Genomic DNA, 25764 nt, shown 5'->3' with positions numbered 1-25764 from the left:
GGGAGCTGTAGACTAACTTCTAGAAAGTCACAGTCCTAACATATAACTACAGGAACAAGCACCTGCATGATTCACAGAAAGTTTTTTTAAAATTGCAATTCTCATGGAGGAAAGTGAAGAAATCTGGAAGACCAGATGAATACCTGTAGTCATCTGCAATAGCACAGCCCCAGCAGAAAAATAAACTTCATATTTAAACATAGCAGGCCATCATTGGTTGGTCCAGCTCCCAGCTAAGACCTTGTCAGTGTATCATGAGTTGTGCAACTTACCTTGGAAGATGAACCTATTGCATTACAGGCTTCTGGAGCTGGGTTCTTTCTTACAGGCAAGCACAAATGCTCCTCAGAAACGATGGATCACTCACGAACTTGCTGCTGCAACAAACCTGGAGAGGGAGTAGGACCTTTGGGTGAAGTTGTGCAGCTGCTACACATATGCAGCAGCCCTATCACATCGGCAACTTAAGTAGCTCTTTGGGCTGAAAACATGGGCCCCTGCTTGAATTGAGCTCAAGGTGACACCCCCCCCCCAAATAGAAGAAACTAAGGGCACAATCCATGCTGACTGGGGAATGCTGAAAACTAGAAGCCATTTTTTTTTTATTTACAAAATTTTTATCCCGTCCTGCACAATCCAATCATCTCAGGATGGCTTACAATAAGTAAACATGAAAAATACAATAACAAAATGCGACTGAGAATATTGATAAAACAAAGTTAAATTTTTTTAAACCTTAAAATGTTGGGCAAATAAAAAAGTTTTTACCTGGCGCCAAAAAGAATAAAGTGGGCACCAGGTGAACCTCTCTGGGGAGTGCATTCCACATCAGGGCTCCACTGCAGAGAAGATATTCCTAGATATTCCTATCTAAGCATATATAGCACTGTGCCCTAAATTCCTCCAAAACTGCACACTGCAGATTAAGAATGCTTAGGAGCTGCAGAATGGTGAGTGTCACTTGGGAAAGAAAAATGACAAGCTGCTGCTGGTGGAATGGTCTGCTTGAGCTCTTTGCAGCTTGTACGTGTAATATCTTGGAGGGAAATGTGGCTGGCGGGCATTCTGAACAAGAGAACACTGCAACAGGATGAGGAAACAGTTGCAGTTCCTGGTCTATCGTTGTTTTTATGCTTCTGATGAATTAGGTCCCAGCTAGAAAAAGCTGATGCCATGGTAAATCATCTAGCCTTTAAGGTGCCCTGCACAGCATTAGGGGAGATGGAAGGTGTTTGGACCTCCGTAATTTGATGTATGATGCCCCATGTCTCATTTGCTGATCTGTGAAGTGCTATTTTTCAAAAATCTAGGATAGAATGTGTGTAATTATAATACCAGTGGCGAACATGATTTACTGCTGGCCTACTCAGACCCACTAAGCTAGACTTAACCTTCCACTGATATACAATAAAATAAATCATGATGATGAATGGAAAACAAACAAGGATGTAATAAACCTACAATCATAAAAAGCAACTATTCATTATTATTATTTATTAACATTTACGAGCCACTCTTACACTAAAAAAGTTCAGAGATGTTTAATTTGCATAAAAATATTAGGGACTGCAGGATGAAAACAGTGGCTGCATGTACCACGGTTTGCTTAACCTACAGTGAGTTGGCTGTGTTGTGCAAGCTGGTGTTATGCTGAGTTGTAGGCTGTAGGAAGAGATGCCCCTTCAGCAACGTCTACGAGCTGTGAAGAGCCCAGCATCACAAAGCTGATGGGAACTCAGGATAGGGCTATTACCTAGGCAATTATTCTATTTTACTTTCTCTCAATGAACTAGTCCCTTAACATTACTGCTGTAATATTTTAGAGTTGCAGCCAATATTGAACCAAAATAGCTGTTTCTTCCAGAAAAGCCAATACTAACAGTATGATAGTTCAATACCCCTCTGAACTGTATGGTAGGAAGGTTGCGCACAACCAATCCAATGCATACTAATTTATAAATAGACCAAAAAAAAAAAAAGATCAGCGATGATTAGAAATCTGTCCTACAGATTTACAGCAAAATATATCCCATAGTTTGCACAGAATTGCAGTAACGGTTAATAGTAAACATTATGGCGTTTATCATCTCTATAACGTTTTTATAATGGCAACAATTACAAGGTGGAACATTTTTAGGACCTCTGCTTGGAATAACGATTGCGCAAAATGCAGGCGTGTGGATCTTTCCCACTTGGTTTGCATGGATATTAAGCCAGATTATTTGCTTATAGTCCCCCACGGGCGGTCGTTCCCCGCTTCCCCTTCGGCTGCAGCATCCGAAAGCGGTCGGCGGCCGGCCAACCGCAGGATCCTACCTCGTCTCTCGCATCGGAACCACAAGGACTTCCCTTCGTGAGCCGCTCGATCCTCCTCGGCCGCGCTCTCTATATATTCCAGCGCCAAGGAGGGGGGGCTACCGAATGGGGGAGCCAATCGCAAACCAGAGCTGCCCCCCCCCCCCCGGCGACAGCTGCCTCTCCTCTCCATAGTCGAGGTGGGTGATCGGTAGTGGCAGCGGGCGGAGGTCGCTGCTCGCTCTGGTCTCGCCGGCGGAGGAAGCGGGGTCCCTAACCAAGCGCCCCGGAGGCTGCTCGTTGTGGTCAGCAGGCACTGTGGAGGTTCCGTGAGGTCCCTTCGGAGAAGCGAACTGCGCAGGCTTGTGCGGCGGCAGCGGCGGCGACAAGAGAAGCCGCAGCAGCCGAAGCTACCGCGGCGGCCGCTTCCGTCTCGCCTTACTTCGGCTACCCGCAGAAGGGACACCATGCCGAAGAGAAAGGTAAGGAGACGCTTTCCCGAGTGCACGTGAAGCTCGCCCGCTCGCCACCGCCGATCGCAATTCGAGCAAGGCGGGAGGAAATCAGATCGAGATAAAATCCTAAACCATTCTCAATCCAGGCCGCGGATCGCTCCTGGCTTGAGGTATTCCGTCCCCTTAGCCTTCCCTGCGCGCCTCTCTTCTCCTGAACCGCCTGTTGCAAAATAGGCCGAATGCGTTGCCTGACGTCTCCGTGTACATGTGAATAGGAGATCCGATTGCGTGTGCGTACGTGTGCAGGGGAGCGAATGCGACATGCGTGCTTGGTGCATGTTCCCCAGGCCCGTTTTTAATCGTCCCCTTGAATATCAACTGCATGCCACAACTCTGGGTTTCCTTCTAGAAATGCTGCAGCTGCCTCTTTGCACTGTTGTCTTATTCTTCCCCTTGGGAAGAGTTTGCTGCTTGCAAACTCCGACCGGTGCGAGCTGTGCAAACTGTGTGCGTGTGTGTTTGAAACTCATTCCGCCCTTTGGGAACTGTCTCCTTGGCCTGTGACCGCCTGCTTTTTCCCTCTGTGCCTTAGTGCTAATGGTGGCTCCAAGGTAACATGGAGAGACGGAGTGGGGGGCTGAGCGGGGGGAGAGGAAAAGCCATGTTTAGAGAAGACGATACCCTTTCCCTTGCCTTCGGTGTGACAGACCCGTATGTACCAACTCCTGTGTCAATCAGGACGCGGGGGGCTGGGGCTGAATGGATTGGGCCTGGTGAAGCTGAGGCAGGGCCGGCGGTGGGTGCGGAGTGCGTGCCGGGGCGAAATCCGGCTGCTTGCATACTGTGGCAGCAACAGCGGAGTTTCTAAAGAGCACCGAGGAAGGCGGCTGTGGAGAGCAGGGTGGAGCTTTGCACCCGTGAAATGGAGGGAGGGGAAGAAGAAACGAGCCGAGCGAGAAAGGAGCCCCGGCGTCGCGGTTGCTTATAGGAGCCTTGGCTTGGCGGGTTCCATTCAGAAGCCTGATTTTCCTCCTTCCTGCTTCCTTTCCGTCGCTTTGCCTCAGTGTATCCTCTCCCTGCAGAGCTGCTGCTGGGGTTTACCAGACTTGCTGCGCTTTACTTTTCCCTCCGTGTAGATTTCAGATCTCGCCCTTACGTTTGAACTGTGGTACAATGCCAGTGCCATGCCGCATCTCTTACCTTTAGCCCATGAAGCTGAAATGGTCGTAGTTTAAATCTACACATGGTGGCTTGGAAGTCATCACAGTGGGCCTGCATATAGCTGGAGCAAGACGTGTAATGTGTAGAGGTTTTTATCTCTAATGGTGCTGAGAGTAATGCAGGACTAGGAACTTGGTTGGGCTTAGGCTGCAAAGTACTTGAGTCTGTTCACCAAGCGTAAGCATGTGTGACTGACTGAGTTTAATACTGCCTTCTTTTCCCTCCCCTTCTGCAATTTCTCCTCTGTTCAGTTTTAGATTGTAAGCTCCTTCGGGCAGGAACCTGGCCTCTTGTCCTCCCTGAAGTGCATGCACAGTGATGGCACAATAAGAACTGTACCGTTATTGGCTTTTTTGGAGGTTCCCGCTTCTATAGAATAAAAAGAGGAAATTTTTCCTACAGTGTCTTGACTTTCATGCTTTTAACACTGGGTGATAATAAATTCACATAACTTTATCTACACAGTGTTTGCACACATTGCTGGAACCTGATGGATCATGCATGATGTTACTAATAAACTCTACAGAATTAAAATATTACCATTTATTCCTAATATAGACATATCTCTCACAGTGAATATGAGGTAATACAGAGAAAGGTGTTTTATAATACTAATAACAAATACATAAAACTTCTCAATACCACATAGTACATTAATAAAATTCTTATATCCATTTTCCAGGTTGATGATAAAAGTGCCAAGCAGCCATCATTCTGACTTTTAATCTCCCTTGCATAAAATGCATATAATATATTAATTCAAAATTTTAAGCAGCTCACATCCCTTATGCAACCAGAGAACCTTTTGCCTAGCAATAACAATACTAAGTGTACAATGTGTTCTAAAATGTTTAGCCTGTTCTCATAATGACCCTGTGAGATAGGTCACTGTCTAATAATTTTATGTTAAAGCTAGAGAATGGAGAATAAGAGAGAAATGCTTTCCCGGTGAACTGTACCTGCTCTACATGTTACAAAGAATTAAATGGTGCATTGATTGTCCTTTAGTAATAGTGCCATGGGAATGAGTTGCTTTTCCATGGGAATTTCACAGTGCTGCTTTAACATTTAAAGGCCTGTGTCTAGGTGAACAGTGCCAATTGTGTAAGTCCCATGGATTCAGTGGGGAATTACTTTGGAATAAACATGCATAGTATTATGCTATAATCCTGTATGCATTTATGCATACTGTAGGCAGATCAGTGGAGCTTACCTTTGAGTAGACACACAGAGAATTGCAGCATGAATGTAGTGAAATAATGGGGAGGGCCATATATACAATCATTCTTCCAATATGCTAGTTTTATACTATCTCATTCTGCTGGATATGTGTAATGGCTTGGAATTCATATCTAAGATGAGTTTCAGGTCTCCCAACATGACCATAAAAAGCTAGTAGCCAACTATCAATAAAACCCTTTATATTATAACATTTCTAAAAATGTTGACTTAATCATTTAAGTAGCAAATTAACCCAAATATTTTTGATAGAAAAAATAATTTAGCAACATAGGAAGCTGTCTTGACCTGATTTGCATGCCATAGCAATCCAGAACATAAGTTTGAGTTGTCATTATATGTGACCCCTTACTATAGGTTGTTAACCATGAACAAGCTAGGAGCAGAACCTATGGATTGTTATGACGTAAACTCTGGCTTGCTGATGGTTAACAACCCATAGTTAAGCCATAGCACAGGGTTTATATGTAATGGCAACCTGTGAGTCAACAACCGTTGATAAGCAAACCTCATTCTGGGTTGTTTTTACATAGAAAACTTATACTGAATCAAACTATCTGTGTACTGCTGCTCTACAATCTCTCACCAGAGACCTTTAATACTGACTTCATCATCCAGGAGAATACAACTTACCCTACCAGGAATTAGGAGAATGCTTGGATTTATGGAACCAAAATCCTTTTTAACCAGAAAAGGAGGAACTTCATTCTGACAAATCTGGCTCCCATGGATTGCAATCTGAAACCAGCAACCATATAACTTCCTTGAAGAGAACAGACTTCAGGACCCTTAAGAGAAAATCACTGGAGTTGAATCACAGGCCTCTTCTGCAAGCTTTTACCTGCAACACATGAATGCTAAAATGGGGGTGGGGGGTTGTGGGTGTGCACAAAAGTCCTTCCAACCCTCCCATATACTTTTCTTTTCAGCTCTTTTATGTATGTGCATTTATTATTAGATTTATTATTGTTTATTAGATTCATATCCCATTTTTTTTCTTACTACAATCTCAGATTGGCTTACATCATTCTCTCCTGCTCTCAATTTTATCCACACAACAGCAACCCTGTGAGCTGCGTTGTTCCCAACTGTTAAGACACAGTTCCCAATTGTGTTGCACTCTCTAAGCCTGAATTTGCTTAAGACTGCTTTGCTGGATGCATGAAGACCTTTAAGAGCAGCCGAGCATGCAGAGATGTAGAAAACACTGTGCACACCAACTTTCCTTCCCCAGTTTTAGTTTTCTTATATTGCAGAAGAATACTTGCAAAATCATTAAGAATATGGCATCACAACTGGGGTAGGACTGTAGTCTTTGTGTCCAGCATATGATATAGAGCAACTTGGTTATCTGAAGTAATGTCTCCTTCCATATCTACCTACCCAGACCATAAGCTCATCTGTGGAGGTCCTTCTCCAGGAGCCCTCTTGAAACAGGTTAGCAGGGTGGCTACCAGGAGAAAGGCCTTCTCAGTGGTAGTTGCTCCAACTCTGGAATCTGCTCCCCAGGGAGGTACACCTGACACCAACTCTGTATTCTTTTCGACACTAGGCTAAACCCTTTTTATTTTTTCAGTATTTTAACTTTTGATTGTATTTATAATGTATTTTATAAATTGCACGAGACGGCAGGTGACGCAGTGGTTTAAACTACTGAGCTGGTTGATCGAAAGATCGACAGTTCGAATCCGCACATGGTGTGAGCTCCCGTGCTTTGTGCCAGCTCCTGCCAACCTTGCAGTTTGAAAGCATGCAAATGCAAATAGATAAAAGGTACCACTTCGGTGGGCAGGTAACAGCATTCCGTGCACTTCAGTGTTTAGTCATGCCGGCCACATGACCACAGAGACTGTCTGCGGACAAACGCTGGCTCCCTCCGCCAGGAAATGGAGATGAGCACCGCCCCCTAGAGTCAGGCATGACTGGACTTAACATCAAGGGGAAACCTTTACCCTATATATTGCATACTTCTTTTATTGATGAGCTGTTGTATTGTTAATGTGTTGTTGCTGCTTGTAAACTGTCCTGATATTTCATTGAAATATAAGACAGTATGTAAATACTTTAAATAAACAAAAAAACAAACCTAAACAAGAGCTTCTAATACTCACTGGCATGAGAAATGTTGTGCATCCAATGGGCATTTTTTGTTCTACGTATGAGGTATATCTTGTTAGAGGCATAGGGAAATGTCTCTAGTTTGTACTTTATAAGATCAAAAAATAATAGGAGTTCCATGGAATATAGAATGTAGGAAGAATATGTTAAAGTTATCCCAAGACTATGCCATCTCTAGAAAATGGCTTTTTGTTTTGTTTTGTTTTGAAAGTACCTTGCCAAGGTTTTTCATGCATTCAGGACTGTCACACCAGAGAAAAGGTTTCTCAGCCAGCTTTCATCCTTCCGCATTAGCTTTGTACATGGGACAGGGTTTGAACGGCGTCTGTGTACATTTAGAAGCCACGATGTCCTGTGCTGGACTGTATACCACCTGCGCGCATTAATGTTTGAATAAGTCCAAATGGTGTTGTCTGATCAAGTCAACCCATTTCCTGTCTTCGTGTGCATTTTTCTACTTTTAATATCCCATCTGTCTTCCTCTGCCCCTGTAGCACTTTGGTTTTGTGTATAAATAATATGATGCAGATAATCTCATTATCAGGGAAAGGATGGAAATCTAGGGGGTTTCAACTGAAGATTACTGAGCAATATATACTGAAGATTATATATTCAGTACACTGTTACCCAGAAGTATGTTCTATTGAATTTTGTGAGACTTTTGGGCAGACTGCTATAGGAGTGCTCTGTTAGTCATCACCAGTAGATTGGAAGAGGCAGGTGGAAATCATATGTACAAAGAGGGGGCTCTTGATTTTTAAACTGAAACAATGAGAATGAGGAACTCTGGTCTCTTCCAGTTCAACTTTCACATGTATACCTAACTGTTGTGCTGCCATATAATGAAGTATATACAACAAAGAAAATATTGAGTTTGCACTAGATAAACTGGAGTTTCAGGATGGTGTTCATTGACTGGAACTATAGTGTTTGTCCTTGCTCTTTTTTTCAAACTGATGCAGAACACAATGCTCTCGATGAATGCAGCATCCCCAAGAGGTCAGCCTTTTTGATGGATCATTATGGAACTGCTATATAAGTAATATTTGTTGCATCAGCCACCCAGAAAAGAGGAAAAATCTGTCATGTAAGCAACAGCATGAACATTGATTCGCTGTACAAGAATAAATGTTGGGGGTCACTTTTTGACACTGGCCACTTTCATTTATGGGGCTGGTTATTTGACAGTAGGACTATTCTGCTAAACTGCAGTCTGGTGTTACTCGCATAAGCAGAAAGGAATCTGCACGAAGTTTCAGACTTGTGGGCTTTTTCTCTTCTTCCCTGGGGGAGGAATAAACCAGAGTGCACTTTCAATTCAGCAGATTCCTTGCTTGATGTTACATCCTCTATGATCAGGAGAAGGAACAAACCAGAATCCAATTTTGCTTTAGCCAGTTCTTGGATTTTTTTTTTTTTTTAGAAACTAGGTATCATGGTTTGAAGTAAACTAGTTGATTACTAAACAAGCTGAAACCAACCCTGACTTCTTTTGTTGCCTTGCCTACAAGTTAGAGTTAATTATAAACCAAAAGTCCTGAGTTGTATTATGGTTTATAAATTATGGTTTAGTGTTACATGGTGAATGCTGTCAATAAATGAGAAAAGGTTTTGCTATTTCTCTTGGGACTGGACAACAATTTCAGATGCTCCCTAGTTCTTTAAGCATGGATTCATTAAAATAAAATTAGAATATTCTCAGCCACTGAAATGTTAACTGTAAATAAGAAAAATGGTTTCCATGGTAAAGCGTGTACATGTAATTGTTTTTATGGTCCTTAACCTGAATTTCAGGTGTTGAAGTGATGTTGAATCTTTGTAGCAAACAGAACAATCCAATTACACTGGTGAGGGAAGAGAGATACTAGTTGGTATCCCAGAAGACCTCATTGCCCCATCTGTCATCATCCTTCCCTTTCCTCATGTCCTTTATCTCCCCCCGCCTGAGAACCTGAATGAGAAATGAAAGGGTCAATCTCTCCCGCCACCACCGCCTCCATCCAGCAGTTACATCTTGAAGCTTGATGAACTCAAATCTTACTAGGGTGTGGGAAGGGAATCCGCACTACCTTATCTCACATTACCTTCCTAACAAGGATGTGGTGCATATAGCAGTCATCACCTTTCTTGAATAGCATCTGGAATAGATGGGATTTTGTAAGAAACTCTGAAGGTGTTCCTAGAATTTAAGCATTTATTTGTAATATAAACATACAAATATTTACTCTTAAATATTATTTGAGTTATTTGTAAATATATATGAAAGCTGTGACTGAAAATTGATTGCTTCCATGTATTTAGCCTAGAAGAATAGTACTTAAATACTATAAGAGGACTTACTATAAAGGCACTTGCAAGGGAGTAAACTTGCTTGCTTGAACTTTAACAATAGTTGAAAAATTTTTTGAAATAAATAGCATTGAACTTCATAGTTAGTATAATTATCAAAGTTAGGATGCCTGCTAAGTATTGTCCTTCAGATGGGGCACATCCAGTTTTGGACAAAGCATCCTCCTAAATTGATCTGTTCAGGTCAGCTTTCTTCTGTCCACACCCAAATGGTCATAGAACCTTAGATCAGTAGAGTTGGAAGGGGCCAAGAAGGCCATCCGGTTCAAGTTAAACCATCCCTCTCAGAGGGCTGTCCAGCTGCATCTTGAGTTCATGGGGGGGGAGGGGAGTTTGTATGTTTAAGCAAGTCTTGTTGGGGGTAAATGATGATAAATGAATGGTAAATTAGCTGATTCTATTAGCTGTGCCTGTTAGCTATTAGCTGCACGAAACTATTAGCTATTAACTGCCTGTTAGCTGAGCTTGTTAGTGCAAGACCAAAAATGAGATCTTTGCAACCTACTTTGTTCCTTGGCAGACTTAATTAGGAGCAAACAAGCAAGCAGAACACACCCAGTTTAAAATACATAGAATGAAAGAATACAAACTGGCTGATGATGTTTGGCCTTTTGCATTTATTTAGTAATCAATCTAAATCATGCATGGTATAAATCTGATGGTTGCAAGGGGAAGCTGCCCATCAGATTGTTTAAGTGACTAAACCAAAACAGGTATGTTCAACTTTTCACTATATACTTGAGTAAGCTATATTGTTAGCAAGATACAGAGTTACGGATGAAAACCTAAGCAAGTGTCCATAATCTATTTATATGGGGCTTGTTTGATTGCTTTGGAGAAAGATGCCTCAAAGAAGATATTAAAATAGGTGTTTAGCAGATCAGCTGATCAGAGAACATTATATCATACTCAAAAGGATTAATTTTGGTGGTGTAATGCATGCATTAACTGCTTGTCATTGGCATGTGCTGCTGTGGCTTGCTTTCCAATTCTCCTCCAGTTTCATAAAAATAAATTACATGGGTCTTTTGTCCAGCATTTTTTCATCTTCTTAAGACATAATTTTATAGTATTTACCTACTAGAACAGAGTAGGGTTTGCTTCTGAGTAAATGAGCATAGAATTGGACAGTCAGAACATTGAGTGTTAGCACTTGTTTCATTCTCATTTCAGGAAAAATGTCACTTGCATGATGGCGACATTACCCTCTTAAGGATTAGAAAATTATAATTCTGCTTCTGGTGCATATTTTTAGAATATAAGTCCTGTCATATTTACTTGTATTATATTGCATTACATACTTAATGAAACCTTTACATTGCTGTGGAGGAAAAATTTAAATGCATTACACATGGTTAGTATGAATGTGCAGGCCATGACCCAAAGTTCTGAAGCTGCAAGATTAAGGCCCAAATATGAAACATTGCTGTTGAGAGAGACACTTGACCTAGTCTGTACATTCTGCAGCACTTTTGAATTGTTTAAAAATGATTAATTCTGATGTCTGCCATAGAAGTACTAAATTGTTCAAATTCCCATATAATTTGCTCAGCATCTAGAATAGTTTTGCCAAGGATGTAGTCCTTATGAGATTGCTAATAGCATGTGTTGTAAAAGGTGGATTTGCTATTAAACATAAGTGTTAACAGAAAACTCTAACCTTCCCAAGTGATGAACTGCTGATAAGGGGCAGGACATTTTCAATAGGAAAAATCCTATTTTTGAAAGTGCATTATTTCTTCAGATTAAGTTAAATAAAAATAAATAATGCTAAATAACATTTATTCATACCAGAATGAGTGGACATAACACTATTTAAATTATGATGTAACAAAGTTTGTAATTAACCTTTTATCAGATGACTATACCTAGGGAATATCAATATATATATAATGTTCAACTCTTCAGGCATGTTAAAATTATATGTTAACTTTTCAATGTCAAGTTTAAAATCTAAAAAATGTAAAGAACATTCATTCATTCATTTCCAATAGCTGAGACTCTGTGGGCAATTAACAAAAGTTAAAAACACACAAACAAGAGTGGAGAGAATGTATGTAGGTATATGTATATATGCCATTGAATTAAATAAAATAATAAATAAAATTGAACAGTTGTGTCTCAATTTTTTCAAAGTTTTGTAACCAAAGTTTGGTATCCACTGATACTTTCTACTGATCGGGGTAGCATGTGTGTAGTAGATAACGCAGATCAAGGCAAGGAACTGTTCCATATATCACAGCCAGCCCATCATTTGGTAAACATGGGTTATTGAAAATGAATTGGGAACAAGTGAGATAAGCAGCCTGAAGATCTTCCAGCCATGAGTTGTTTATTGTGATGTCAAAATCTGGAACTTGGTTATGGGTTTCTTTAGGTGAATATGGGACAACCCAGATTTGTAACTCAAGAGCAAGTCTGGGTTACTAGTCTGAGATCTTTCCTCAACAATTTCATTTTGGATTTGGCAATAAACAACTCAGTGGAAGTGGGTGTAGTGGACAGGAGCCAGTATTCTCTTCCACTCAGGCAAGGCTAACCAGGTTGTGTTTGTTGACATGCAATTTGGGCCAATGAAAACTGAACCAACTAGACAAGTCAAAACAGTATGAGACAGTGTAAAAAAGAAAAGGGTGTGATACAGCAGCAGTCATGAATATTAGTGGACTGAAATGGGTTGCAGCAAGGCAGTTCCACATTCTTAACTCCAATTACTCAGTGATATTGCTCAGACTGGGCAGGAAGTTATATGGTAAATGGGGAAGTGCCATTTGTCTTCCTAATTCAAAAAAACCTCATTCCGAGTTTCCTGGATGAAACTTATAACGGAGCTGAAGTGCTTGTCGTTCCCTCCTTCTCTCAACTGATGGATATTCCCTAGAGACCTGATGTCAAGGTTTGCACTACTTAACACGTAATAACCTCTTATTAATTAGGAAATTCAATTGTTATACTTAAAAGGTTGGTGCTTGTGATATAAAACTTCCATTGGTTTTATATCTCTGCCCCGGTTTCTGTGGATTTTTAAATTTAATTTTATCTGTGCACTCACAAGATGCATTGTTCACCAAAATAAAGAAAATATATTTGATAAAAACAAAGGAAGATTAAGATCACAGTATAACAGTGGACTATAAAACTGTAGTATACATAAAGAGATGCAGGATGAGACACTGAGAATGGGAGAGGCATTGGCTTGTAGCTTAAGAACTGCATGTGGTGGTCTACATACAGAATGGGAATTTTGCAAGATTTCCTCTTTGCTGCAGCTTCTAGCACCATCCAAAAAGTCAGTCTTGAAAGTCGGGATGTACGGAGTGGTAGAGGATTCTGTAGAAATTGCAGTGGCCCTCTTGTGTGTTTCTGCTTACAGTAGGCACATTTGGATCTGAGTCATTCTGTTTCTTAAACAATATGAAGCAAGGCTAGAAGGTTTTGCTCTGTTGTCTCCATGGTAAAAGCTCATAAAGGGATCTACTGGACAGCTGCTGCTGAATACATCAGACCTTTACCTTCTGAGTGTTCACCATCCTTTGCTTGCCTTCTCTAGTACACAAAATTCACCTAGACTTAATTTTTTTTCAACTGGGCATGGAGATGAAGGTGGGAGTCCTTTTGGTCTTACCAACTCATGTCAAGATTTAGACTTATGACAATTTTCCCCTCTGCAAGAGTAGCTGACCTACCAAGATGATAATAGGGAGTTAATGGATGCAGAGGGCTTCTAGAGATCCCTGGGCAAGGGACCTGTCTCTAGCTGGTATGGCTGATTCTCCTGGTTCTGCACTTTCCAGAGCAGAACTCATGTTTCCATGGTATACTCCAGAGGTGAGAGCAGTTGTGAAACAGATAGGAGATGGCTTGAGGTCTTATTGGATGGAGGAGAGGTCTTACTGGATGCTGTCATACACTGGTGTGTGCCTTTGCTGAAGTATATATTGAGTGAAGGTGGCAAAGAAACACTGTCTGTCTGGCTCTACTGAATTCTCTATAGCTCACCCAGCAAAGCTTCTCAGGGTTTAGGGATTTTCACATGCTGAATGTAAGAAGACATTGGATCCGTTAGAGGTGCACTATGGCATGTTTGCAAAACACTTCCAAGATAAAATCTCTTGCATCTGCTGAGACTTCAGATCAGATGAGTTAACCAGACTACAGTCTCGTTCAAGTTTTCTTGGATAGTTATTGCAGCTCAGGGACATGGACACGTTCCTCGGACTGGGTTGTGTGACCGCTTCCACACTGGTTTCTTGCCCCTTTTGGCTTATCAGAATTGGTAGGAAGGGACCAGCCAGCTGTGCCATGGAAGAGATTAATACCTCCTTGAGAGAAAGGGTGGTCCTGGACTAAGGGATATATGCGAATTTTCTTTTTGCTCACAAAATAGGCAAGCTTACCTTGGCTGAAGCCCTGAGTGCAGTGAGCACAACTGCTGAAAATATTAAGAAATGGCTGGAGGTACATTCACATTTCAGTTGTGCAACTTTCCCAGTTTGACTTTGCACAAATTTCCCAATTGCTGCAAATTTCCCTGTAGAAGGAACCAGCCCCACTTTAGTCTGTGAAGGAAGTCGGTGCAGATTTGAGGAATTTGCACACATTTCACACTCACTCTGGTAGGAAAGGTGGCACTTCCCTGATTTGTGCTGTCTTTTCCCACTGTCCCTTTGCATCTTTGGATATCCCAGGATACCCTGCTTATCTGCCATGGGATTGAGCAGGGATTTTTGCCCCAAGTGAGCTTTTGCCATCTAGTAGGAATCAAGCCAGGTTTTCTGAAGGAGAACAATACTGAATGGTTTGTGTCGCCACCACTCTTTTGACAGGCCTGGTCTGTGGGGTCTGACATTGCGCATAAGTGTGCCCACTGCCTGGGGACTAAGGTCCCTCCCATGCAGCAGGGCATAGTTCTGGATAAAGGGGCATAGGATTGCTCCACTAATCATTTTTATCTGGTTCTTACTGGTCTATGTAAGGCATTTCTGTGTCCTGTATCATAATTTTCACTTCCAGTTTGGCTAAACCAAATAATCTGCATCCTACTCCGTTTTACTGTAAGCCGCTCAGCGAGCCATTTGGCTAGTGTGAACAGTATACAAAATGGCTAATAAATAATTCAGTTTCTGCTCAATTTGTGCAATTATCCTTTTTCTTCAGAGCAGCACCATTTGTGAACGCAAACAGGAATTGGGGACAAATTGAGCAGAATGACAATGTCTGAAGAATTCTTGTGATCTTGAACATCACTCATTTGCCCATCCTAATCCCAGGCTGTCTGAAATAGGCAACAGTAAGACAAGTCCAGAAAAAATCCTTCCTGTGTCTGGGAGATCTTAACTTGGATGGTGGCAACTTTTCCTTTCCTGGTCAAGGTCCTTGAGCAGGTTCCTAGCCAACTTCAGGCACTCTTGGATCCATCTTAAGGACTGGGTCAGATTTTGGCACAGGGGCAGCTTTGTTTGCCCTGTCTAGTAACTTCTTTTGGCAAAGAGACCCTGCTGATTCTCCTTGATCTCTCAGTGGCTGTTAGTATCCTTCAGGGGAAATTGTTTGAGCAGGGAGTGGGAGATACTTTGTTGTAGTTTCGCTTTGAGTTGGATGGTCAAGTCCAGAAGGTGGTGGTTGGGTAATATTGCTCAGCCCTGTATGGGATTCCACAGGAGTTAGTTTCATCTCTCATGCACAAACTCTGCTTCTCCTTTTCATCTTCATCAGGTTAGGTGCCAGATGAGTAGATCAGAACCTTACTGTTACAGTGCACTGGACAAGGGTTGATAAACAGGAGCCCATGCCAACAAGACCAAGCTGTTGTTACTAAGTGGTTCGTGTTACCAGATGGAGGGTGTTCAACTTCTGGATGGTATTGCTCTTCCCCAGAAGTAGCAGGTTCTTAACCTGAGGTTTCTCAGCTTAAGCCATCTTTGTCATTTGAGGTTTATTGGCCTCAGTAGCAGAGAGTGCCCTCTACTAGCTTTGGCTGGTGGTCTGGCTAGGGCCCTGTCTGGACAGAGTCATCCTGGCTGCAATAGCCAATGATGTCATAGACTCCATGTTATATTACTGTACCATTATATTAGTATGCTCTGTGTGGGGCTGCTTTTGAAGATGGCTTAGAAGCTGCAACTTGTGCAAACTGCAACTAGACGGATAGCAGGGACCATATTATCACGATTCTGGCCCAATTGCTCTAGTTGCCTGTATGTTTCTGAACCTAATTCAGATTTTGACTCCACATGGCTTGGGGTATTAACGTGTGAGGGAATACCTTTCCCAGTAGGAACCTACCTGTTCACTGTGAACATCCCCTGAGGCCCTCCTCCAAGTATCTTCTCTAGCCAAGTTTCAGGGGATGAGAAAAATATGGAGGACCTTCTTACCCTCCCTATTTTTGGCCTGACCATTTTTGGAATGATCTCCACCAAAGCACATCTGGTGCCAGTGTTATCTTCTTTTTGTCATCAAGGTAAGACTTCACTGCAAGGCATTTGACAAATCTGAATTTCTGATTATTTAAATAGCTTTTTTCTATTTTCATATGTTAACTGTTTTATGTTATGCCATGATATGTTATTTTTAGAGTGTTACTCTTTCTGACCCACCCAGAGAACTTGGTTACTGGGTGAGGTAGAAATGTGGTGGATGAACCAAACATGCTACAGAGCATTTCATTACAAGCACAGATGTGTTACTGGGCCAGGAAATACCCTAAAATGTTATGAATGCAAATTGACCTTTAGTTTCCTAAGTGAAAATTAGAATGGACTAAATAAGGGCAACATGATATTGCAGACAAGAGGGACTAAGTACTGTTCCTGGCACTTTTCATTAAGATTGAGAAAGATTTCTAAGAGCTCAGCATATAAGCTAGCTGCGAGTTTGAGGTACTCATTGCCAATCAGAACTAACAGTGTCAAGGAAGATTGGTTTTTGCCTGGCTCAGACATAAGGGAACACCCTTCAGCTCTTTGCTCTAATGCAGTTGTAGGGTACTTCTTTCAGCCCCAGGCCTAAATTAATTTCTAAGAAACTCTCTGGGCCTGCACTCCAGTGGCTGGTGTGGGTGAAGACAAAGGTAGTAGAGCCACAGGCAAAGGTGATAGGGCCAAAACTGCAAAATGAAGAGTAGCTTAAAGACCTTGCTGATGGAGTGGACAGGTTTGTATAACACAATACACTATCCCGTGAATTAGCCATGCTTGGTTGGCTGCCACAGAACAATCCATGGTGCACCTGACAGATGATGAGGTTCATCGTGAATTGTTTCCACGCTCAGGCTCCAACTGGTATCCCAGTGTCCTTCACAGCAGAACCCATCTTGCCTTCCCTTGCTTGTTCCAATTGCTGCCCCTTTTTGTTCACTGCTGTGTTTTGTCCAGAGCCTCAAATATGCACACTTGGAGTCATTAAAAAAACCTGTTGACTCCAGAAATGTCTGCAAATGTTTTTGTAATTATTTTTTAAAAATTGATGTTGTGGATGTTGTTCTTTTGGAGATGCTCAGGTACCTGAGCTATGAAGTCTTGTCTGTGGGATGATTTTCTGGTAAGTTTCACATGTCAAGGTGAAGAAAGCGCAGCGGATGACATAGATGGAAACTGACAAGACAAGACTTTATATAGGTGAAATGTGCACACTTGCCGGGCTTTCAGTTTAAAAGCACTGGTAAAGGAAGGGAAAATGGGAGAATTTGGTGCACTGAACAGGGAGTGCTGACAAGATCTTACCCTCAGCAGTGTAATCCTCCTGATTTCAAATGTTGAGCTAACAGTTCTCAGTGACCGCCGTACTTTTACATTTTCCTGGGTCTTCTGCTGCTCCAGAAGAGGGAGAGTTTAAGTCCTGTCAGGACTTATGGAACAGTTACTGCAGTTCCCTGATCGTTCTAAAAAACAAAAAACCCTGAGAAGGCAGATGAATGGATGGAGTGAAAGGGGTCACATGGGGGAAGAGGTAAGCCCCACTGGTGCTGGCATTCCCTGTGTTCCATCCTCTGGCCACCAGGGGTTTTTCTTTTTTACAGTCTGTTGAATTTATTAAAAACTCATAGCTGGGAAGTAAATGAGAGGGGAATATACCCAGACTCATTGCTGAGAAGTAAATGAGAGGGAAATTTGCATGATATTTCCCCTCTGTTTATTTCCCAGTCATGCAATTTGCATATGTCTCCCAGCAAAGGAAAGCAAAGAAAGAAACGCACAAATTTGACAGAATAAAGAAGAGGTGGCAGAGTGGGACAGAACAAATGGGACACCAGCGCCCGTGGGTCTTGTACCCGTCCCCACAAAAAGTCATCCCAATAGTTTGATCCCATTCAGCCTCTTTCTGCAATTCAGAGTGATTGGGGAATCATAGCAACTGTATCAGTCAGTGTTCTGATAGGCATGTGTGTGTGTCAGTATCTCCCCTTTCTGCATTCGCTGGCGACCCAGGGAAGTGATGAAAACGTGGTGGGCAAGGAGAATTCCGAATGCTTCAAATCAAAAGGATTATATTGCCATGGGCTGGAGGGGGATCGTGTTGCCATTCCTTCTCAGTGCATCTACTTTTTCCTCCTCTAATAGTGATTTTCAGTTGACAGCTTGACAACTGTGCAAATTAGTCTATATGCAGTGTTGCTCTGTCAATGCCGATTTTATGTTGCCAACTGCATCTTGCTCCCTTTCACAGCTGAAACCTACGAGGATATCAGTCAGTCAAGACTAGCATATATTGGATAGTTGTAAGTGTACACTTAAACACCTCCAAAAGACTGAGCCAGAAAAAGGACTTAAAAAACACTTGCACACTTTTCTGGGGGAAGGAAAAAATAATAAAAAGTGAACCAGCGATGGTGGCTAAAAAGTGCTTCTGGTAGAGGGCTGTCACTGGTGGCAGCATAGCAAGATCACAAGGAATTGTTGCAGCTTGTTTACAGAACCCACAATGGAATTGGTCTCCTGCGTTCAGACAACATGATAACCCATCGCAAGTTGGACAATTCCTCGAACAAGCTATGGATTATCTCACTGCATAGCTTGTCCTAAAATCAGCCACCCTGCAGGAAGGAAGTGGCTGGGGCTCAGACAGCATGACAGCCCATTGTTGGGTGATTAGCAAATAGTTTGGTTTTGTTTTCTGGGTGAAGATAGGCCCTCTATATTTACTGATATTTTTAGAGAAACACTGCACTCATTCTCAACACAGGTTTTGAATGACACACCACAACTCACATATCTCTTCACTATAATGTTATATTTCCATGTTTCAGATGAAAGACTATTGGTTAGGTGTTTTGTAAAGCAAATATGAGTCACAACTGCAGCAAAAGAACTATGTCTAATCAGGTTGACAAAGCATGTTTAGTCAGCTCATATATTAGGATTCATTGTAATTTTGTGATTATGATGGGAAGAAAAGGAACAAAGGAAAACTACAAATATACACAAGTTTAGAACTGTAGGAAGCCAAAATTCAAAGTATTTTCACAGATTCTGCTGCTCATTTCTCCATGTTGAAGAGGAGGAGAGTGGTCAAGTATGTGTCAATTGCATTTTTAAAAATCATTTTTCCACATCTCTAATTTCCAAGTACTTGCTGAGCTATTGGCCTGGCTTGGGAATATTTTCCCCTTCAGTCAGCAGTAATGGTAATTGAAGCAGTTAATAAGGCAAGGCTTATCAATACATTTTGTCTCGTCACCAGCTCATTGCAACACTGCATTTAAATTCAGGAGATTCTGCAAAAGAATAATTTACAATTAGATAAGACTGTCTTAGAGAATCCAATTTCACCCTTCACCTCCTTCCACTCATGCCCCTCAACTTTTGGCATTTGCACCAAATGTTTGCCACTATACAAGACTTACCATAGCTTAAGAAGCTTTTGTTATTATTGTTAAATCTTTTATTAAAGAAAATATAACTTATTCGCTGTATTTTTAAAAAGAGATATAAACTTTTAACATTTTGGATATTAAGTATGGGGAGCTTTTACTTTGCACATTTTTATGATTCACTGTATTAATGCAATAAAGCTTAAATGAACAACTTAAAAGTTGGATGATGATGAGGAGGAGTTAGGTAGTTTTGATCATGTGTAGCAAAATGTGTCCTTGGAATCACCACTTAATGGCCATCCTGCAGGTGATAGCATCTGCCATCTTCATTTCCAAAGAATGTCTCTGAAGCCCACACGAAGCCCAAAGGGATTGATGGGAAAAGAAGCTGGCAGCAGTGGTTCCAGCTGCCAGAAAGATAGCTTGTCATTTTAAAAATTTAAAGCAGGAGATGTAAAACTCGTCAGTAAGCTATGAGAAAGGTGTCCGAGGGCACTCTGGTGCCCATGGGAGCCCTGTTGCCTAACTGTCCTGAGCTGGTCTCTCCCTCCCACTTGAAGAGAATGCGGAAGCACAACTCTATTATTGGAGCTTAACTGGTTACAGTGCAGGATAAATCAGAGTAGCCTTCTCCTACTGGAAGCACCTGCCCAGGTAAAGAGCTGAAGCATGCCTTCCTTCCATCCTTCTCTCCCTCCCTTCCAGAAAAGATTCTGACTCCGCCTTCTGGGTGGCCCCTGCTGCTTGTGGGCTTCACGGAAGGAAAGTGGTCCACTCATTTCGCCTGTCCCTTTCCTGACTGGTCAAGGAAGTCCTCCAGCTCTGAAATGCCTCCCCCATTTTCCAAGGGAGGCTGGTTTTCATGCTTTGCCTGAGAGCCCCCACTCGGTCAGCTTGAAACTGCCAAGTCTTCCACCCGCCTTCACTCTCCTGACACCTCCTCAGAATCAGATGAATCTAACTGAGCAGACTGTAACTGGCAAGAGCTGTGCCCCCTCTTAATTTAGATTCTCTATCCCAACACTTAAAAAAAAGAAATCTCTTTCTTAAAGTGTGCACCATTGCCTTAAATTTTATGAAATGAGCTCTAAAATGTTAAGGATGGGGTTGGTTAGTTTTTGGCTTCCGCAGGTCAACCAGCAGGAAACCAGAACCCTCTGGAATACATTGGAATCCATTAACTTCCATGGGCACACCATTTTAATCAGCTCCTCTCCCTTGCAAAGGCAGTGAAAGTCTAAACCTCAATCGGAAGTGAACCAACCACGCCAATAGGGTAGATGTTAATCCCCCCCATTTTCAGATCACCGTCGTCCTGCCCACTGAGCAAGCCAAATCAAGATTGTGTCCTGTTACATGTGTTAGACTGATGACATGTTGAGACAGCTGCATGGTTGTCATGGTAGCCATGAAGTCCTGAGCCGCCTGGGTCTTACAGCCTCAGCATGGAAGTTGTGATCTCCCAGAACCCTCATTCTAGGAATTTTCAAAACGAAATCAAGACCAGCTGTGGAAGCAGAGGCATGGGTGGGTGATAACCAACAGTATCCCATATTTATCTTAGGTACAGATACTGAAGATTGGTGCTTGAGTGGGCCGGAATCCTAGAGAGGAAGTTAGCATTCCTGTAGATTACAGCAACCCTCTCAACCCTCCAGCCACTGTTAGTGCTGCACGAAGTGTAGAACTTGATTACCTTTTCTATGTTACTCTTTATTCTTCCTTTATTATTTTAAAAATGCCTATCCTGCCTTTCAGGAATTGGGTTCTCTTTCAACAACCAGGTCACCCAAGGCAGGTCACAACCCTTTAAAAGACTATAAGTAGAAAAAATATTTCTAAAATATGATAAAGTCATAATTTGGAAAACAAACAGTCTTGCGTTGCCATCAAACTTAGAATTCCAAGCCATTCAGTACATCTGCCTTGTACTGTGATTGTGCAATCTAACAGAATAGAAATATGGGACATAGGTATAGATTAGTTTTGTTGGTTTTAGACTTTTACTGCTTTTTAAGCATTTTTATGGTGATAGCACCCTCTGCTTTTTATATGGAAAAGAAAAGGCATTGGCATGTCAGTTAAACAAACTAAACATTAGGCTCATAAAATACTGAAAGTGGGCAACATTAACAACTTATCTTGCCTAGAGGACATTCAAGAAAACACGGTTATGATAGCAAGGCTGTAAACCGATGCTTTAACTAGGAAAGCCTACCAAACTCTGGGATTTACTTCTGAGTAAGCATCCATAAATAGACTGTCAGTCTCAGTCAGCCTCATTTCATGGCTTTGCTAATAAGATATGTTGTTTGCTTTCATTATTGCAGCCTTGCTCAGGTTGAGTAATCAAGCAATGACAAGTCAACGGGTGTGCATGCATGTGTCTAGGCAGCCTCGTTCTCCCATCTCAAAATGTTTCTATTGATTACTTTTTTCTCATTATTTTCTCTTCGGTTCTATTTTATAGAGACTGGTAAAATAAGCTGGAATGCTGTACCTAGCTAATTGAAAGGTTGTTCTACTTAAGCTGCAGCCATTTCTTCCTCTGATACCATTTTAATTTTAATTTATATTATATATTCCCTAATGGCTGTGGCATATCAGTTTTAAAAAACGATGCACTCACTTTCTAGCATTGTAGCTTCTACCAGAAAGCTAATCAAATTCACTTTGTTCAAACATTGGTGTCTCTGTAGCAGAAAACTGTAAAGTATGTGTACATTAGTCACTGTCTAAAGCAGTTTGCCATGGGATTACTTGTGTAGTGGGGGAGCAGTGGTGACATCACGGTTGCCAAGTTAAGTGCAGAATGAATTTGAAAAAATAATGTCCTTGACTTATTTTGGCCTGTTCATCTTTTCTGCCTCGTGAATCTCTTAATTAATAGTGAAGTCTGTGGAGGGGGAGAGAGAAGCGGTCTGTCTCCCCAGGGGTTTCTGCATCCTTGCTGGGATTCCTTTTCAGACCTCTGTCTTACCAATTGCTAACTGTTTCACAACTACCCCCTTAAGTGCCTATGAATGCCCCCTTGTTAATCAGCTGGAAACTGTCACGGGTGATGCAAGCACCATCTCTTCTCTGCTAGGAGGCAGACATTCTAGCATCTCTATAAAAAGCCTGATTCTTGCTGCCTCAAACGGCCGATATAGGCAAGGTTTCAGCACTGAAGCTACCGACTGGGAACTCTCCACTGCCTTTAAGAGATGTCTGAAGGCAGTCTTGTAAATCTGCCATTTTGTTTAAACTGATGCTCTGCTGCTGTCATGTGTAAAATGCAAGGGAATTACATATTTAGCCAGTGCATTTCTTGTCTGAAAGCTTGTCTGACATTGAGTGAAGTTTAAACACGTTTTCCAATTTCACTTCCTTCCCTTCCTCAGTGCTAGCTAATACAATTGATGTATTGGGCTACCAGTAAAGAATTTCACAGGCATTTTTATAGTATCTTTCTTGTTAAATCTAAATAGAAAAGCATTGAAAGCCTTCGAATTTTTTACTTCAGTAAGCTATTTAAAACAGTAATTTTAATGAGAAATTCAGAGCTAGGTTTAGAGACATTTTAAAAATTAGCTGTGTCAAATAAGCCACCTCAATGAAAATGTTTATGTTAGAAATTGTGGACTCTTAATTCTAAAGTTATTCTGTGCAATCACAATTAAATTATACTTCTTTCTTGGAAGTGGCCAATGAAGGTTTCTTCATTGAAACATAGTTTCTAAAGCTATTTAAACAGTAATTAGTCATGTTTTTAAATAATCATTAAAAACTTGCTGAAGCAAAGGAAATCAGGATAGGGTATAAGGAATTTGCCTGCAACAGCAGCCCACTTTTCTTTTTCTTTTTTAAACTCTGGGTTACAGTGAGTGAGCCAGCCAGCATGCCTGTGTATCAGTCACTCCCACTTAGCTCCTCCTGCCAGTGGCTTGTCTCTCTCTTGACAAGTTCTTGCCTCTGGCTTGTCTATCTCCAGAAAAGCTAGACTAGTAACTCAGGCTTTGTGCTTGAGTTCAACTCTGGCTATCTGGGGGAGTGACAAGCCGGAGTTCAGGGTTCACAATAATGCTAACCAAGGCTGGGATGTCGCATTAGCTTGCTTAGCCCCTTTCACTGTCAGAAGGAGTCAAGTGGGTGTGGATAGGCTTCTGGTTTACATACTGTAACCTCTTTTTTTTTTTTTTTTTACAAAATGCTTGGTTTTCCACTGTGTGTGAATTCGGCTGTTGTCTGGTTTCAGAGGGATAGCTTTTGGTTTCTGATTTTTGTCCAGTGTGTCTGACTGTCATTGTCTGGCTTAAGTAGAATGCAGTATAACTGACTTAATTGCATAATTTCTTTCCTAGTCTCCAGAGGGTGCTGAAGGCAAGGATGCTGCAAAACTAACAAAGCAAGAGGCAAGTGTGACTCCTTCCTTCATTTTCCACCAACGCTTCCTGTTACTGATGGGTGACTATGAGAGAAACACAGCTACATTAGCACATCTGAGCCTTTTCTTCTACATTGAACTGATGGTGGGTGGGTCAGGTCCAAAATATTTTGTGTATTCTGGTTAAGTTTCCCCTCCCCCAAATTTAAAAGCATAGTAACCCACATTCTGGGTTAATTAAGAAAACATGCCTGTGATCCCATAGTCCGTTTAATGCAAAGTAGACAGCGTCACTTTTTTTCTTTCTTTCTTTCTTTCTTTCTTTCTTTCTTTCTTTCTTTCTTTTTTTTTGGGCAGTGTTTTCTACTAGGTCTACAGGAGGCTAGTGAATCTGACCATTATAAGTCATTAGTTTTTGCTTCGACACAGAAGAGAGAAAAGGGGAGAGTAAAATTTAAGAATCTAACACCCAAAGCAGATATTACGTTAAACATGTAGCTAGCCTCTGTCTTTGTTCAGCTTTCGCTTCAACACTCTGAACACTCACAAAAGGATTATATTAAAACTGAGGCTTGAATCAGTGGTTGATGGTAGTGTTCATGCACAGAAGGATCCCCATTGGAGAAGATTGTCTCCCCAGCCCCACCAGCCCATGGCACATGCCTCCCATTCCCTGGAACACCCTGGGCTTGGAGCCTCCAGGTGTGTCCATGTCTGCATGCCAGAGGACAGGAGAAAAACAGGGTTTCTTTCCCTTGTAGGAATCCCTTGGTGCATAGATACTGCAGCTATGGTGGACTGGATCAAGTGGTAAAGTGATTAATTAGGGCTAGACCAGTTTTCACATTCACATAGTACAGTAGTGACTTTGTGCAAAACATACCACCCTAGCCAAGTTTAACAGTAGCCAGTGTAAGGTGCTGCTATTTTAATTCCTTCTCCTGGGATAGGTTACTGGAAGGTAAGTGAGTTGAGGAGGGGTGGATAGCACTCAAAAGGGAGGTTTTGGAGGCGCAAGCCTTGATGATACCTCTAGTCAGTAAGGTGGGGAGGTGGAGGAGAGTGTTGCCATGGATGCGAAAGGAGGTGGTTAGAGGGATTAGACGAAAGAGGAACCTCGGTAGGAAATGGGTACTGGGCGAAATAGACAAAAGGGTATACTTGGAGGAGGAGGCCCGTTGCAGAAGGATTCTTCGCAAAGCTAAGGCTGATTACGAGCTGAGACTTGCCAAGAATATCAGGAGCAACAAAAAGGGCTTCTTTCAGCATGTAAATAGGAAGAGGAAGGGGAGACAAGTGGTGGGACCACTAAATAAGGAGGAAGAAGATCCAGTGACTGATATGAGGGAACAGGCACAGATGCTAAATGACTATTTTGCCTCTGTGTTCTCCCCAAAGCAGGACGGGAGATATCCACATAGGAGATTAGATGAGGCTGGGGACTTAGGGGCACAGATTAGAGTCACCCCCCCCCCTTGAAGTCGAGGGGCTCCTCAGGGCATTGGACATTACAAAGGTGCCAGGCCCTGATGGGTTACACCTGAGAGCACTTAGAGAGTTGGCAGGGGTTCTCTCATGCCTGCTGGCCTCCATTTTTGAGACCTCGTGGAGAACAGGTGAAGTTCCAGAGGACTGGAGGGTGGCATCAGTGGTCCCAATTTTCAAAAAGGGTAGTAGAAAGGACATGGGGAATTGTAGACTGGTTAGCCTTACGTCCACTGTAAGAAAAACAATGGAAAGGCTCATAATAGAGAGAGATCTGGTGATGCTAGATAGGGAAGGGAGACTGACAGCCACACAACACGGCTTCCACAAAAACAGGTCCTGCCAGACAAACCTTGTGGAATTCTATGACAAGGTTTCGAGATGGCTAGATGGAGGGGATGCAGTGGATGTGGTATACCTGG

The 25764-nt window shown here is 42.0% G+C and overlaps 1 protein-coding gene across 4 annotated transcripts in view; it reads left to right on the top strand.

Moving 5' to 3' along the window:
- Positions 1–2498: 2498 nt before the first annotated feature.
- HMGN3 (high mobility group nucleosomal binding domain 3) overlaps positions 2499–25764 on the top strand; it is a 37963-nt gene continuing 14697 nt past the window's right edge. For all 4 annotated transcript variants that reach the window (XM_044421650.1, XM_044421649.1, XM_044421648.1 and 1 more), the window contains exons 1-2: positions 2499–2777; positions 23835–23885. In XM_044421650.1, coding sequence (XP_044277585.1) covers positions 2763–2777; positions 23835–23885 — 66 coding nt within the window. In that variant the 5' untranslated portion in view covers positions 2499–2762. The remainder of the gene's footprint in view (positions 2778–23834; positions 23886–25764) is intronic.

The sequence above is a fragment of the Varanus komodoensis genome, unplaced genomic scaffold, assembly GCF_004798865.1.
Source record: "Varanus komodoensis strain SLA01 unplaced genomic scaffold, ASM479886v1 scaffold12, whole genome shotgun sequence".
In the NCBI taxonomy this organism is placed as follows: domain Eukaryota; kingdom Metazoa; phylum Chordata; class Lepidosauria; order Squamata; family Varanidae; genus Varanus; species Varanus komodoensis.
Note: the sequence above shows the minus strand (reverse complement) of the source record. Positions and strands in the feature narration are given on the sequence as shown.